The 17912-nt window shown below is 35.3% G+C and overlaps 1 protein-coding gene across 1 annotated transcript in view; it reads left to right on the plus strand.

The window, feature by feature from the left end:
* Positions 1-17912, plus strand: part of LOC148030286 (protein HAPLESS 2-like) — a 179886-nt gene that overhangs the window by 159875 nt on the left and 2099 nt on the right. Inside the window, exons 14-16 of the mRNA XM_087686571.1 lie at positions 316-409; positions 520-608; positions 10368-10579. Of these exons, the coding sequence (XP_087542697.1) occupies positions 316-409; positions 520-608; positions 10368-10579 (395 nt within the window). The remainder of the gene's footprint in view (positions 1-315; positions 410-519; positions 609-10367; positions 10580-17912) is intronic.

Below are 17912 nucleotides of genomic sequence, written 5' to 3' on the forward strand. Positions count from 1 at the left end.
TGTGAAATATATATCCCTAAGTACATAGGTTGAGTGACTATAGTAATATTGTAAGCACATAATCCAAAAACCCTTCCTCAGCATAGCAATTTACACATAAGAGAAGCATTTATAGTACATAAGATGAGTGGTTATAGTACTCTCGTGGGCACATAACCCAAAAAGAATTCTACATGGCATAAATTGCACATAGTCTGCATGCATATAAGCATATACGAAGTTTAAAAATTGAAAACACAACTTTCACCAAAATTAATTTCGTAAACTTTAAATTCTTGAGAATTTCATTTAACCATTATTCTAATCAATTTTCAGGAGTTGATACTTAGCTTACAACCTAACAAACCAGAAACTTATGAGTTTGCTTTAACTACCACAAGTGATAAAGCTAGTTCAATAGAATGTGTAGGTAAGACTCATTTTTTGTTAAATTTATTTCTTTTTACATTGATATGTAAAACTCTCTTTTTTTATTATTATAGGATTCATTAAGAATTTTCAATTGTCTCACTTATGTAGCTAGGTTAAAGGACTCAGGGGGTGAAGTTTTGGACAAGGTATCAACAATGGTCATGGTTACAGCAACAACATACATCAATGTATCAAAGGTAAGACCTTTGGTGAATTAAACTTGGTGATATAAAAATTTTGCAATAAAGTTTTCAAAATGTCCCTCTATCAAAGTTTCACTAGTGTATACATCATATCATGCTAAATGAGAAACCAATATAAAGATTACAAGTTAAGCACAATTCCAAAAGAAACCTTTCCTTTTCTATTAAAATAAATGGCAAACTGTGCATCTATGTAAATGAAAAAGGCTTCATGTGTGTGTGTGTGTGTGTGTGTGTGTGTGTGTGTGTGTGTGTGTGTGTGTGTGTGCGCGCGCGCGCGCGCATGCACACATACACACACATGTGGGCATGTGCATGCATACATATGCATCTCCATGTATACATGTGCATGCATGTGTGCATGTGTATGTGCATATGAACACATGGATGGCTTGCATCCTCATGCATCCAAGGGAGTTATGGTCTCATTTTTTGAGAGCCTTTTTCAAGAATGTGGAGCTTTCTCAAGATTTGGATAGTGTTTGATTGGTCAAATACTCCACATTGAAGAGATTTTGCAACAAATCTACCATTTCTTTTTCAATATCATCATGACATTGAACCTAGATTTAGGTTGGTAGACACTTTGTTCTTCTATCATCAAATTGTTGAAAGATATGGCAAATGATGTATGCTCTAGGAAGAGATGTCATGAATCCCATATGCACAGTGAGGGAGAATGCTACTATTACAAAGTGTAACAGACAGTCCATTGTCTATGTCATCATGGGTCTTGTATTCATCTTCCAACCTCCATAGCTCCTGCCATGCTCTAGATCTGTCTTTTTGACATGAATTGCAACTCCTACATGTTTTGTATCATATTTCTTTGACATCATATCCAAATCCAACCTTACATGAAAGGAAATCCAACAATTCTATATCATCTTACATTGGTATGGATTTCATATTAAATATTGGTAGAGACTTTCTTCTTACAACATGGAACCACAAATAAAATCCCATAATTATATACCATTTTGGTGTAATATTCAATTAAAATTCAGCCTTGGCAAACAGTTTCTTCTTCCACAATTGATTCATAGCCAACTCCTAAAGGGTATGGCCACTATGACAAGTTAGTGGAACCTAAGCAAAGAAAACTTCAAGGGCTAGATTTCATGGAAAGGAGTATCCAATAGATTGTATTGTCACTCTCAAGAAGGAATTTCAAGAAAATGGATTGGAATCGGATAGAACTATCCTTACCATCAATTACAATGTAAATTTCTTAATACAATCCACACAATTAAGAACTTGACTCTAACAACTACAATTTTCCTATTTCTCTTCACTCTAATAAGCAAGTGGATTCTGCCATCAAATACATATGGTAAATTTCTTCCCACAATCCACCCAGTCAAAACTTATTTCCAAGAGCTATGAGTATCTTCTTCCCTTGCAAACTTCCTTTGAGAATTTATATACCCCCTACTTAAGGGATGGATTATATTGAAGGTTCATATTTTGCATCTACTTGATTCTATGGAGTGCATTTTATTAATCCCATGTATGGGCAAAATTTGTCAAGAATTGACTCTGGTCTTCTTTCAAAACAAAGTGGTTCTGATTCTATTATACTCTTAAGACAATGATTATCAATGTTTGACCAAACATTATGGATTGAGGTTGCTAATTAGCCTAATTATATGCAAGAGAATCTTGCAAGTCTAACTACTTCATTGGGCAAGTAATATGCCTCCTAATAAATGACATGTTGAAATATGTTCCTCTAATAGGCTCATGTGAATCCCTTCTCTATTTGGTGGAAAAGGGGAGATGTATTGGACCCACAACAAAAGATATAAATACACCCATGAATGGTGCTAGTTGGACTCCCATGTCACAATGAGGTCACCTATGATGTAAGCAAGAGAAACCTACCTATGCCTATAAAAGAGGCTCTATCCAACATTGTAATTAAATATTGAAGCTATCTATCCTTTCTATCAACATGAATACAACTCTATTTTGTATCTAGCTTCTGTTTTGCTCTATTTTCTCTTCCCATATACATTCTCTCTCACACACAATCATAGGTGACAACTCTACGGTACCATACTCCATAGCTCATTCTCAAGAGCATGATCATATATGGATACACAAAAATTCCAACATGGTATCACAACATGAGATCTCTATGGATGTGTGAAGTTCATGCATAAGCCTACTCACATCCTCAGTATTAATCTTGGTCATTTATTCACTTCGCCTACCTCTAAACTACTTTTGGAAACCACTACCTAGTTGCAAACATCCACTGAGTTCTCTCTCTATACTCAACCATTCCTAGATCTATTCACATTTGTCTCAAGAAGAATTCAAGGCTCTGAAATATCAATACTCTACAAATTGCTGAAGAAAGAAGCAAGATTCAAGCCTTCAAATTATATGAAACTTTCAGGATAGCCATAGCTACATCAAACCAAGGTCTGATGAATCACTCAAAAAGGCCAACAAACTTCATCATTCTTAGCACCTATTTCTCATCTTAAAGAACACTTAAACATGCTTCTTTTCCCCATAAATTATTGGCAACATTGCTAGTCATTGGTAAATCATTGGAGCGAGATCTTGAAGAAGGTGGTAGACCAGCTAGTCCATGCAATGATGTGAGCAACATGAAGAGCATCTCCATAGATACACTAAACTAACATGAGTTTAGTACATCATCTCTCACTAGAAGGGTAGTAGCCATCGGTTTCTTCTATATTGGGAGAATTTGGGCATCCATTGAGGTAGGGTCCAAACTACCATATTTTCTCCATAGCTACTTCACTTGCTCACTATAATCACTTTGCTAATCTCTCTCTTTTGTAATAAGTACCAATCATTTCCTTTACCATAGCATTAGGATCTTACTTTGGCATTTTTCTTTTATCATCAACATTATCATTATATACATTGTGGCACTTGAGCATAATAGAATTTTTAGTCATTTGCCTACATCATTAATCATTTGCATGTAAGCTTGACATTACACTTTTGCACACTTGAGATTGTCTTTTTTTCCAAGATACTTGAAGCAACACTTTCAAACAAGGAGGAGAAGCATTTTCTCAAAGAATCCAATAGCAAGAGCCTTTAGAACAACCCAAAAAAGCAACATGACCAAGAAAAGAGCAAGTCCACATGCTACATGCAAGGGATGACTACTAAAATTATCATCAAATCATTATATCAACAACAACATTGTACAAGAAGTCCATGCATCATTGGGACTTAAAATCAAAGTGTTCAATAATAGAGTTATACATTAGCAAAGTACTCTCATTGGGATCAAAATATTTTGCATATTTTTTCATCGAGTTCTCTTTTTTATTGAGAGTTGCACTATGCACTTAACATTGAGCAAAGTCAACTATGCTCAATCTCTCACTTGGAGAATCTGAAGACTATGATTTAAAATTTTATTTTGTAATGGCTATGTTTATGCACCTCTCCTTAATATTTTGTAAATCCCTAGACTTGAAGAAGAACTTCAAGTTGTAGATGGCTTCTTTTTATTTCGAATCATTGGACCTAAAGAGAACATAAAAACTTCATGGTTCCAAATGTTTTATCTTATCCCTGGACCTAAAGAGAACATAGATGCTTCATGGTTCTAAATGTTTTGTCTTATCCCTAGACTTACAGAGAACCTAGAAACTTCATGTTTCAAATGTTTTCTATGTATCACAATTCCTAGACCTAATCTTATCTAACTTTAGCCTATGATTTGAGCTCAGAAGGGTGTTGAAATATGCCCCTCTAATAGGCTCATGTGAATCCTCCTCTATTTGTTGAAAAAGGGGAGATGTATTAAACCCATGAGAGAATATATAAATACACCCATGTAATGTGTTTGTGCCTAAAAAATAGGCTCTATCCCACATTGTAATAACCTTGAAGCTATCTATTTTTTCTATCGACATGAATTCATCTCTATTTTGCATCTAGCTTGTGTCTTGATCTATTTTCTCTTTAGACACACATTCCCTCTCACATACAATCATGGGTTAGCACTCTAGGTACCATCCTCCATAGCTTATTCTCAAGAACATGATCATATGCATAGACATGTATTTCATCCTATGGCTAAGGGTTAATGGTACTGTTACATGAGTTTGAGTTTATAAAGACGAGTAAAGGAAGGGGCATCCACTAGCCCTATTGCTTTTTATGTTAGTAAATCATCTTGAAGAAGTGGCAATGGATAGGCCATAATGATACTAGAGCAACCCTTCACTCTCAACAATGTTTTTTATTATATTAGAGGCTTTTAATGTGATCAAAGTAACTTGAAAATAGAGAATCATCAAATGGTAAAATCACTTATGCTAAAAGGGATCTAAATATGGTAAAACATTTTGTATCAAAGAGATTGCTTAGATTTCTGAAGATTTGTAGTTGAGAGCACAAAGGAAGATTTTTTAAAGAAGAAGAATAAATGGCCTACCTCTACTTTTTTCTTTAGGGAGAGTTTTGTAAAACATGTTGCAAGACCTTCTAGTAAACCATTCATACATTGCAAGCTTGGAATGATACTAAGAGCAATGTAAACTCCTTTTTTAAGATCAAAGGTCAATGGAGGAATGTTACTATATTTTGATAGTGATATGATGAACACACTGATGACTAATGGTGCACTTTTTCCCCCTTTAGGAGGTTTTTTTGCCGACCTTGTATAAGTGCCTATTCACTTTTAGGGCACACTTAATCTTGTAAATCTTCTTTATTGATATCTCGCAACATAGTTTCAATTGTCTCTCTCAAGCTTCTTCTCCAAGCTATGCAGTTGCATTCTTGCAACCCTAAATCCAACAATTGGCATCGTAGTGGACTTCAACCTATTGGGTAGAGTTGTTAATACCCTTCACTTGATTTCCTTAGATTGGGACAAGATTTGATTAGCATCCATAGATTGAGAAATACTACAAGACAACCTATAAGGCCTAGGCATCATCAAATTTTTTATTCAGCCTCATGTCACGTCCATTTAAACTATTATGAGCATTGTGTAGGCTATTTTATTCTTTTGTGGAATTTTTTTTACATTAGTCAATTTTACATGTGATAGCTCTTATAGTCTCCTTTGTATTATGCTACATATTGCATATTAGCTTTGTGCATGTTTTCTTCTATGTATGTAATTTTTACATCATGTATAATCAATGGCCATGGCTAGCAATAATGATGCATTTTGTATATCAATTATGGAGAACAAGTTGGATGAAACCAACTTTCCACTATGGGCTAATACAATGATGCATGTATTGGTTGCAAATGGGATTTGGAACATTATACATGGAATTGAAAGATATTTTCATGGCATTTCAGAAGCTACAACTGTAGTAGAAATATGTAGGTTCTAGTTTTGCTCCACATAATGCTAGAGCACCACCACCACCTACTCCTAAGCAGATTCATTCTAATGAAAGAGATACAAAGGCTCGTGATTTGATTGCATAGTCTATTACATGTACCATGATCCCACATCTTTGCTCATGTAAGATAGCTAAGGATGCTTGGGATACACTTGCATGTTTGTATCAAGGAAGAAATGAGGCCTATGTTGCGTATCTACATAAGTAGTTAGAGACTAAATATATGAATGCAATGACTTTGTGGACAATTTTTTAACAAAGATGCCAGCCAATTTACTTTTGCAGACTATTCTCAATTATCTTCATGATTCTTATTGAAGTTTTGCATCTACTCTTCGTTTGATAATCAAAGGAAATCCAAATGCTTTGTCATTGATGAATTGGCTTCCATCATACCGTAAGAAGAGAAATCTAGGTAAAACATGTTTTATTGTGTGTGTTGTGGACCAAGCTTGTGTAACTAGTTAGAAACGTAAAGAAAAAGCTTCACTTTCTACTAGTAGTAAGTAGAAATCTGTAAATATTATTCAACCAAAAAATATTGATAAGGGTGAGAGGAAAAAAGAGAGTTAGATGTTTTACATGTATTGTAAGGCAAAAGATAATGTCATCAAGGACTACCCTAAACTAACTTTGAAAGAGACCAAGAAGAAAGAGGCTAGTATGGCTATTGCAAATGCATCTTCTTCTAAGTTGGATTCTGCAAATTTTTGGAGGATATAGAGTGGAGATTTAGTGCACAATGTAGTATGACTCTTGCATGTCTGTTGTAGATTTAGATATATGGTGCTTTGACAATGATACCCCGAAGCATATGACTACTATACACAATTTGTTCACTTTTCTTAAGCCTACCACCCTAAGGGCAAAACTGTGATATGTGCCAATAACTCCTCTTATCTTGTTAAAGGAGTAAAAGAAAATTGTGTTGAGACTACTATTAATGGTAATAAATTCACACTTATAGATGCTTTGTATAGATGAAAAACTTTGGCATGCATATTTTCGTAATCTAATTTTTGCTAATTTGAGCATCTATAAAAATTTGATATGATGTCTTCACTAGCTACTCTTTAAGAATCTTTAAAATACATTTATGAAGGCTATGTATTGGGTAAACTACAATATGCTTTATTTTCAAAAGATGGTTCAATGAGACCTATTTGGAAATTACAGCTTGTACACAATGATGTTTATGGTCCCATGCAAATGCCCTTTTTTGGAATTACTTGTACTTCATGACTTTCATCAGTGAGACTACTTTAGCCATGCTTATGTATATGGTTTGATACATCGAGGGGGAGAGTATATGTCTAAGGAATTAAATACATATCTAGTGAATTATGGGATAAAGCACCAATTTTTAGTATCTATACACCACAGGGAAATGGTGTAACGGAGAAAAAAAATAGATCACTCATGGAAATGGCATGATGCATGATTAAGACTCAAGTGTTTCCACGTAGTTTCTAGTTTGAGACTATGTCATGTGTAGCCTATATACTAAATAGGTGTCCCACCAAGGATTTACAATCTATCACTCCTTATGAGTATTGGCATGGTAAAAAGCCATTTATAGTTCATTTGCAAGTTTTTTATTGCTTGACTTATGCTTTGATAGTAGTGTAACAATGTAAGAAGTTGGATAAAAAGGCTATAAAACACATTTTTATTGCATATAGTAATGAAATCAAAGGTTATAAGTTGCATCATCCACAAAGTATGCATATCTTGGTCAACCACCATGATATTGTCTTTGTGAGAGATGTTGTTTAACCTTTACTTTCATGTATCAAAGAGATAGATATAGGCTGTGTAGAAAGGGCAAGAAAACAAAATGTCAAGATTAAAAGGCTTTATATGGTCTAAAGCAAGCACCTCAAGCTTGGCATAAGAAGATACATGCATACTTGACTTCACATGGTTTATAGAATAGTCCAACTAAGAGCACAGTATATGTCAGATAGGAGAGTGATGTGCCTTTAGTCATTGTGGTTTAAGTTAATGACATACCATTAGTTTTAATGAGACATATATTGCTAATTTTAAGAATCATTTGAATTAATATTGACATGCTAGATTTGGGCCTATTGCATCATTATTTAGGCATTTAGCTCAAGTAGTGTCATTGAGGTATTGATTTGTATCAAACAATGTGTATTGAGACGTTATTGCAATGATTTGGTCTTGAAGACTGCAAGTTATTGCTACTCCTATGGTGATACGTTTGAAGTTGAGCCTTCATGATGTTGGAGACTACTTTGATGTCATTCTCTATATAGCGAGTTGCTGGGTGCTTGATTCATGTATGCATAATGAGGATTGGCATTCAATTTGCAATCTCACAGATAAGAAAGTTTAGGCATAGCCTAAGCACTAAGTGCATTGATAGGCAATCAAGAGGATCTTTCACTACTTGAGTGGTACTTGGCACCTTGAATTGCTTTATCCCATGAGGAGATCCTTACCATTAGATTCACTTTCTTTTTCATATTCTAATTGGGCTAATTGTTATGATACTCATGTATCCATAAGTGATTTTTGCTTCATGGTTGGCATCTCATGCATATTGTGATAGAGTAAGAAGTAGCCCACTATGTCCATCTCTAGTTGTGAAGCTAGCTATGGGGAAATTTTCATGACTATGGTTCAATGTGTTTGGTTCAAAGGCCTCTTGGATGACTTGGGTATTGGAAAATCATCTACCACCACCATTTTCACTTACAATTAGATTATATTGGCACTTACACAGAATCCACTATTCCATGCACATACTAAGCACATTAAGGATCACTATCATTATGTGAGGAAGAGACCCTCTACAGAACATATCATCTTGGCCTATGTGGTGCCAACATAGGATAACCTTACAAATATTTTTACAATATCTTTGCATTGTACAAAGCTTGAAGCTTTTTGCAAATATTTGGGCTTACTCCCCTTTATGGATTGATCTAGCACATTGGGCATAGCACTTTCTTATGCATGAGTTCCACCTCTTATCACTATATCACTCCTAGTGGGCTTTATTACCATACTTAAATAGTGATATGTGTGAATATAGTTAGGACCTTTATGGGATTTTTTTTCTATTTAGGAGGTTCTTTTTTTCCCTTCATTTTGTATATATACCTATATTCAATTTAGCATATACTTGGTCTTGTGGATCTTCTCTATTGATACCTCTCAATACACTGTGGGTTGTGCTCTCTCAAGTCTTCTTCTCCAAGCTATCTACTTGCATTCCTACAACCCTAAATCTAATAAGCAAGAGATACCCTCATGGATTTTTAAGCATGCAGATAAATAGAGTGTAAGCATGCAGAGAAATAGAGTGATCTTTAGGAACCCTTCCCCTCAAAAGCCTTAAACTCTTGGCCTAGAATTTCCTCATGTTGCTAAGTTTTGGAAGGTGTTCGCCTCTATGTTATCTATATGGAAAATTTAAAGACAATGTTTCTTATTTATTTTGATGGTAGAGGGAAGTCAAGGTTCTTTGGAAGAAAGTAAGAAAATGGATGGAACTGGCAAGCTTGAATGATCATCTATCCTTTCATAGTGCCATATTGGTTGACATCAGTAAGTGGAACGAAGAGTTTCAAAGTTTTTGCTACATAGTTAGAATGGTTCCTTTAACAACAATTTTAATGATGAAAACTGTGTTCCATATTAGAAAACATTTTGGAAAGACTCTTTAGATGATATTTACCTCATAAAAAGAGATATTTGGTGATGTTAGGAAAGTTTAAGCTCAAGAGGTCTAGTATTAAGATAGCCCTTGCTAGAGTCAAATTACTTTTGTATGATTTTTGCTCTAGGCATCTCACCTATCAGTGCTACACACACACACACACACACCCCTGTGTACACCCTTGTGTGTGTGTGTGTGTGTGTGTGTGTGTGTGTGTGTGTGTGTGCGTGTGCGTGTGCGTGTGCGTGTGCGTGTGCGTGTGCGTGTGCGTGTGCGTGTGCGTGTGCGTGTGCGTGTGCGTGTGCGTGTGCGTGTGCGTGTGCGTGTGCGTGTGCGTGTGCGTGTGCGTGTGCGTGTGCGTGTGCGCGTGTGCGTGTGTGCGTGTGCGTGTGCGTGGACCTTTTCATTTAGAAAACTCACCTATGCCTTTTTTCACATCTATTTCATCCTCTCTCATCTTCATATTGGGAAAATGAGTAGACATGGTTTGGGATCAATAAAACATGATACTTCTAAATCAAAAAACCTTGCCATTAATTTTCAAGCATTATAAGAAAATCCCAATTCAATACAAAATATAATAATTTGTATAAAAAGTTAATTTGCATGATATGAAATTAATTTTCACATAATTGATATAGTCATATTTTGGAGGATTTTTTGGAAGTTAACAATGAAAGTACACTTTGTTTGTAGTTTGCAAATAAGGACATAGATCCAACAGAGAGTACAAGCTTTATATCAAGTATATTGTCATCAATAACAAGCTTTCTTACAAGTGCTTTCAATGGTATTGCAAGCTTGGGGAAGCGTCTATTTGGAAACATTTTTGGCCCATTCGCAACATTCTTTGAAAGAATATTTTCATTTTTCTCTTCAAATTCAAGCTCTAATGGAGCTAGTTGCAAGTAAGTATGCTCATGAAAACTACACAAAATCTAGCATATTGCAAGGTATTTATGGTAATTTCCAAATTTAACTTTCTATATTCCTTGTAAATAATATTTCAATTTGTAACTAGTATGTAGCTACCTATCAAAGGTTCCTACTCTTTTTCTTCAAGAGCAAACCTAGATAGTCTAGGATAGGTCCTAGGATAGGTCCAAGCCGCTAAAAGATCAATAGGGAGAGTATGTTTAGACTAGTTGCACCAATTTTTATTGGTCCTTCCATGCCATTCTCATTGTCTAAAGACTTGAACCCATCTAATAATGAATACATCTCACTAGCCACATCTTTAAGCAAGGCATCACAAAAAGCCAAGAGAAGGCACTGATAAATTGATATTGTTAAGATTATCTCTATAACTATAGAAGTCTTGAATGTTACATTCATTTGGAGTGCTAAAACTATTGGAGCTCCACAAATCTCTTTCTATGCCTTGGCCTTCAAAACTTTTCTAGCTTCTCTTTAACATACTTTATGTACTTTGGGTTCATTATATATCTATATTATAGTATCCTAGATTCCTTTTGGAAATTGATTTTATATTGGAACACAACATGCATCCTTTCTTCAATTTTCTTCAAAAGACCAAGCAAACACATGTTGGTATCCTACAATAAATCTTGCAACTTCCCCATGTTTAGGTCTATGTTAGCCCTAGCATGCATTTTCTTCTCCTCTCTAGGGCTAATCATTTGAATGTTTGCCTATTTTTGAGAGATGAGTTGGTGGCTTGCATACTATTTGTTTCTTTGGGTCACCTTATGCCTTTTGGGATTTGGTCACCCAAAAACAAATTGAGAAATTCATGTTATAAATCTAGCCCTACAAATTGAAAAATGATTCAATGAAGTTCTAATCTCTCACAGGCTTTTGTATTGCATCACTATGGGGAAAGAATAGATATTTTCTCTTGAGATGGGAAAGATTATACCAAGCTACTTCAAGAGCTATTTAGTACTTTTTCCCAATTATCCATGAAATGAGAACATAAATGACATCCAACTTACATTCAAGTGCATTAAGGTCTTGGATTTGACTCCTACTACCAGACAAGGCTACTTGTGCTTAAACATACATAGAAAAAGAATCAACAAACTAGGTGGCACATTATTGTTAAGGGATTTGACACAAGTTAGCAAAAAGGATTGTCATAACGGAGACACAACCAAGTGAGCTAACAAAATGACACCACCTTGAATGTTAGTGGAGTAGAGTAGTGTGAGGAGGTACTACACCATGGAGAGCATGTAAGAACAAAATGTCATCTCCACCAAATTACCTTTACACTCTTAAATAGAAATATCAAGAGAGCTACACCTACATGTCCGATTGACCAAGTGATTGAAAGGTTTGTATAACCTATTTGAGTTTGACATGCATTGTGAATCAATCGTGATCTATATGAGTCAAAGAGAATAGCTTCATTTATGCAAAAGCATTATAATTATCCAAAACCTTACTAAATTCTCCCACGTTCAAACTCTAAGCTATATTGCTAGTGTTTTTAAATCACTTATTCAAGGGTGTACTCAGGATCCAAACTCAATTCCTCCACCATCATTTTTTTGTGCCCATCTAAAGGTACTCATGCGAGGGGATAGTGTTGGTTAACCAAAAACTATGAGCGTGCTTGTGACATAGTAGACTATTTCCTCCTGCATATTTTGCATCATTTTGGTAATACATTACAAATTTAATGACATCTCTAACACCTTTTTCTTCCATCTACACTTAGGAAGCCCATTGCTCAAAATCCCTATGTAGCTCCTAAATTTGGTGAATGGGATGCACACAAATACTACCCTAGTAGACCTTTACCCATAGCTCCCCTTAGTAGACCTTTACCCATAGGTCCCCTTAGACAAAATCTAGGAATAGGATGATCCAATCAATAGTCCCATATCCACCATATCCTTGATACAAATTAATACAATCATTTGCCCTATTTGTTAGAGTCTTTGCTAAACTAAATGGGAATAGATGGTAGTTGAATGGATGGTAGATAAATCTATGCATGGATGAATGGAACATGGATGTCTTGATAGACATGTGGATTGATGGGACAAAAATGGATATATTCATACATAACAAAATAGATTAATTAACAACCATGTTGATATATTGATTGCATAGACAAAATCATTGAAAAATAATAAATCTACTTTACTACTAATAGACATATAGATGGATATTGTCGTGGTTGGAAAAAGGTTACTACTTGGATCACTACATGGATAAATACATGTTGTTATGTGATTAGATGCTAGCTAGATAAAAATAGACATATCAATCATGGAATGGGATGATAGGTACAATGTAGACTGAAGGGATGGAAGAACTTAGGATGCATAGAGAGCAGAAGAACTAATGGATGAACAACAAATATATAGGAATGGATAGATAATGCATAAACAAGAATAGAAAAATATCAAAGCTCTACTATCCACATCATCTCACTTGTGCGAGCTTCAAAGCAAGTAAAAAATTATTCCTTGGCAAGAGGTGGTGAATGAGGGAGTACATACCTACTCCTCTAGATCTCATTTGAGTAAACAACATGAATGATATGCCATATCTTTAGATCCTTAATCTCTTGCTAACATTTTCACATAAATAATCCAAAATCACTTTATCATTTTCGTCCATCTTACTTATCATCCATAGAGTACTTTGGATAACTTTAAGTATCCAAGTAAAGATCATTCATAGACAAAATGCCTCAATAGCATTCAAGCATACTAAGCTACAATATCCTAAGATCCTTTTAGATATTATTGAGATGGTCACAACTATTTGACCAACTTTTAAATCCATTTCTAAAGATGCCATGAAAGGTGGCTTAGTATCCTTTGAGGCCAATGTGAATTCACCATCATGAGTGGAAGCATCTTGTAACCACACCATTTGATGCAAATATTTTTCTCATTTTCTATCTACATTCTTTGACCACTATAGTCCTTGTTAGGTGTTTATTAGTGTTTAAGCAACATTAAAAGCCTTTCTCTTCCCCTTGATTGTTCTAGAAAAGAAAATATCCTACCAACCGTTAATGCCCTTCCATTTTCCACTTAGAAATGGTGAAGAGGAAATCCAATCCATCAAGATCATTGCCCATAGTTGGTCATCTGCAAAACCTCTTGAAAAGGTTTTATGAAACGTATCCTAGTTGCATTTTTTCACAAAGACTCTAGACAAGCACCTCCTTTAGTCGTATAGGCTGTCAACTGTTTCTATGAAACCCCATTGCAAAGATTCTTGTTAATAAATCATCATAAAAATCTTCTAAACTCTTTTTCAAGCTAAAGACATTTTGACTTGGTAAGGAGAAATAATGACCCTTAAAAGGTCAACATTAGAGTAAGCACACACCCTCGATTGCCGCCAAATGACAAGCAACACCTACTTGAATGTCAACCCTTTGCTTTAGTTTTTCTTCAAATATTTCATAGTACCATAAAGATCTTTAATTCATGGTGGCAATAAGGCCTACACATATGTAGAAACATTAACATGATACACTTACACATAGAGAGTTAGAGAGAAGAGAGAGACCAATGCAACAAGGTTTAATATTTAATGTGGTCTCCATACCTAGAGAAACTTCTTACAGTAATGTTTTTTTAGCTTAGAACTTAGTAGCAAGTCCTAAAATGATGATACAAAATAACTTATATAATACATACACCATATACACTAAACATCGCTCATTTGGGTGAATATTACATCTGAAAATACATGATAAAATGCCTCAAAAAATTGGAGCATTACCCCCCAATTCCTATTAGGAGGGCCCCATAAGTGTCACCACACCATACAACAAACCCCCTCCCTTGAGAGTCCGATGAAAGAAAATATTATTTGATGGATAGCACATAGATATGTTGTGGGAATGAGACATATCCTTTCATAAGATCTATTAAGATCCATATGCTCAAGTAGCTAATTCCCTCCTTTTTCCAAAGGATAATCAAGACCCAACATGGTACTCAACATGGCATCTTGAATTCTCTTATTAAAGGCAAAGCCTTATTTGCCTATGGACTAGATGTGGTAGGATAGACTTGATCCCCATGGCAAGAACCTTTTCCATCACTTTGTATGCAACCTTGAGCATGGTGATTGGATGCCATTAGTGGTTGGGCTTAATCCTATCTTGGATTCTAGGTGTCAATTTGATAACTCTTTGATACTAAAAGTTAGACATAGTGCCATTTTCTCAAAAAAAATTAAGCTTGTTATTTAAATACGTGCCACACACACATCCCAAATTTTAATGTAAAGTCTAGGTGAAAAACCTTCATGACATGGTGCTTTATCTTTCTCCAATCTCATCAAAAGCAAGCTCCACCTTTTTAGCACCAAATAGTCTCTCCATGAGTAGAGATAATCTTTGTCCACTTGCTAGCATGCCCATTTTAGGAAAGTCATAAGCCTTTCACGGTAATGTCCCTTAATTTGAAACTATCCATGTGACATTATGCATACATGCATCTTCAATCATAATCACTACTTGCATGTACAAACCCCACCTTTGTATAGGGTCTCCTTTAATTGTTTCATGACCGACTTAGGTTGCCTTAGCTTTCCTTAAGTAATCTTGATTATCTAAAAAGATAATATGTAGTTTAATCGCTCTTCTTTACATCAAGTACTTTATACATTAGATTTGGGTGGATCCACATTGCCTTCTACACATGTAATAATGATCACATTAAGTAGACCTCCAAGTATGCTCCACATTCTTGTTATGTGAGATGAATGTCACATTAGGCTATTTTTTGTGATATTAGTAACATTATCACTGCTATGTTTATAGTTTTTCCCACATACTCTCTCCTCTTGAATCATGGAACCATAACCATGAAATCTACTAGTTGGATGTTCCAATAACTAATTGTCAAAATATTCTCTAACCTAGTTTAAGTTTTGAGCCAATCCCTTTTTCCGTTTCCCCTAAAACATTCATGGTTTACGTGGTTTCTATGTCTAGCTTTTCATCACCCAACCCCAAAAGTGAGCCACCATTATCCTTAAAGACAAACACTAAGTAGAGAGGTGCTTTGATTAGTAGTATCATTCCACCACTTCCTTTTACCTATGATTTAGAGAATCACTTTTAGCGTTCTTTGAAAGTGAAACCCTCAATTTACTTATCACCTTTTTTTACCTCTTAGAGATTGTTTTCTTTGCTTCAAAACTTGATTACAAGCTTTCTTTTTCTCTATAGAACATAATCCCCTTACATTACATGGTTGATGTGTGATTCTTTTTGTTTCTTTATCCATACAATTAATTGTTATAAGCATATGCAACAGGATCCTCAAGTAGCACATATATGTTGGTAAACTCTACTTCTACCTAGCAATTTTTTTAAGTGATATCTTGCCTTAAATTTTGTCCTTCCCTTTGTCCTTAGCACTCTATTGTTTGGAGCTTCCTAGGTCAATATTCTCATTATTCATCTCTCAAATTCTTTTCCTTTGGTGCACTAATGGCTTTCTCTCCCACTTGTCATTCCCAACAATTGACCAGGGTATTTCTTCTTCTTCTTCTTAGAAGTCTTCTTACTTTCATTCAACACTTCTACCATTCTAGCATCTTTCATCAGATTTCAATTCCTTCTCCTAAACCTCCTTCTTCTTCTCATCTTGCTCCTTATCTAGTTTCTTGAAGCATTGTCCAATGAAACATCTAGACTCTTGACAATAGTTACAAGAATTTGGAAAAGGTTAGAATCATATCCCATGGATTATCTTGATGTTGTTTTGGCCTAGAGTATGTGGGCTCTACAATCTCTCTTAGGTGAGATGATAGAGGAGGCATGTGTAAAACATTACCCAAAGTCCTTGCTAGATCCCTAACATCGGCTTTGAAGATGGGATGAGGATTAGGGAAAGACAACCTTTGCACTACAAAACCTCACTTGAAGCAAAATAATGTCAAAATTCAATTGGTTTTTTATTTTTGAACCCACAAATGATTGAAATAATCCCTTCATGATAGACTTGTAATATTGGATGCTACAATACTTCTAATATCTAGGAGCTAGTTTGAAAACTCCTGCTCTGTAACACTCTTCCCATAAAGAAGTAGAAAATCCCAAAAATTGCAAAATCATAATATGGATTGCACAAAGCCTCACTTGAGAGAGACATGCATGTCTTGTGGACCCTCTTAACCTCCAATCAAGATTTCCTTCTTTGTAATCAAGAGCCTGTACAATTTGCTACCATGTCTTTGGAACAGAATTCATGGATCAAGCTTATTGCCCTTCTCATGGTTTGCATAAGTAGTAAGGTATGTGTTCCCATTATATAACCTCTTTACTTTGGGATTGCCACATTCCTCTAGCACGTGTATCTTTCCAAGACTCTATGAGAGGTAGAGGTGTAAGATAGTGCTAGAAATACCCACCCAAATAGTTAGATGTGTGAAAGGTCCCCAAGGGGCACTAATAGATGTCAAGTTCTTTGCACTCTTTACTATTCATGTGCTTAGACTCCCCAAAATTTCCATATCTTTCTAAGGAAAGTACAATACATAAAATGTAGAAATAAATTAATAATTACAATCATGTCTACTATCTATGTCCCAATGTTGATTATGGGAATATAATTTAATTAGTCTTTACAAGAACATGTACACATATATATGCACATAACATTTTCATCGTCTAGGATAGTGTTCAAGAAGTAATTAGCTTTGGCCCATTACATGTGATGCATGAAATGTCAAGGGTGAGTTAGTTATTTAAATAATACACACTTGGCACTTCCCTTTGATTGCTTTAAGTGTTGTTAAAAAGAATCTTTGCAATAGAGTCAATATAATTCTAGTAACTAACTCTTTAGCTATTATTTGTTTGTAATTGGTGTTAGAGTTGGTGCTACATACATGAAGGTAATAGAAAGATGTCATGACAATCTACTTTCGTCAAGAGAAAACAAAAAATCAATAGCAACAATAAACTCAAAATAAATCCAAAATATTCTAAATCTATATCTTCTTTTGGATGTTTGATTTTTTAATGCATACAACTCTGTGTGTGTGTGTGTGTGTGTGTGTGTGTGTGTGTGTGTGTGTGTGTGTGTGCGCGCGCGCGCACGCGTGCATGCGTGTATGTGTGCACGCACGCATGCATGTGTGTGGCATGCACGTGGCAATGCATGTGCACATGTGTACATGTGTGCATGCCTCACACACACATGCATGTGTGTGCATGGCGTGCACATGCATGCATGTATACATGTGCACATGCATAGACATGTGCATATACATTCCTATCCTTGTCTT

This window comes from Lygodium microphyllum, chromosome 10 (assembly GCF_053477565.2).
Source record: "Lygodium microphyllum isolate KBCC chromosome 10, Lygodium_microphyllum_v1.1.10, whole genome shotgun sequence".
NCBI lineage: Eukaryota > Viridiplantae > Streptophyta > Polypodiopsida > Schizaeales > Lygodiaceae > Lygodium > Lygodium microphyllum.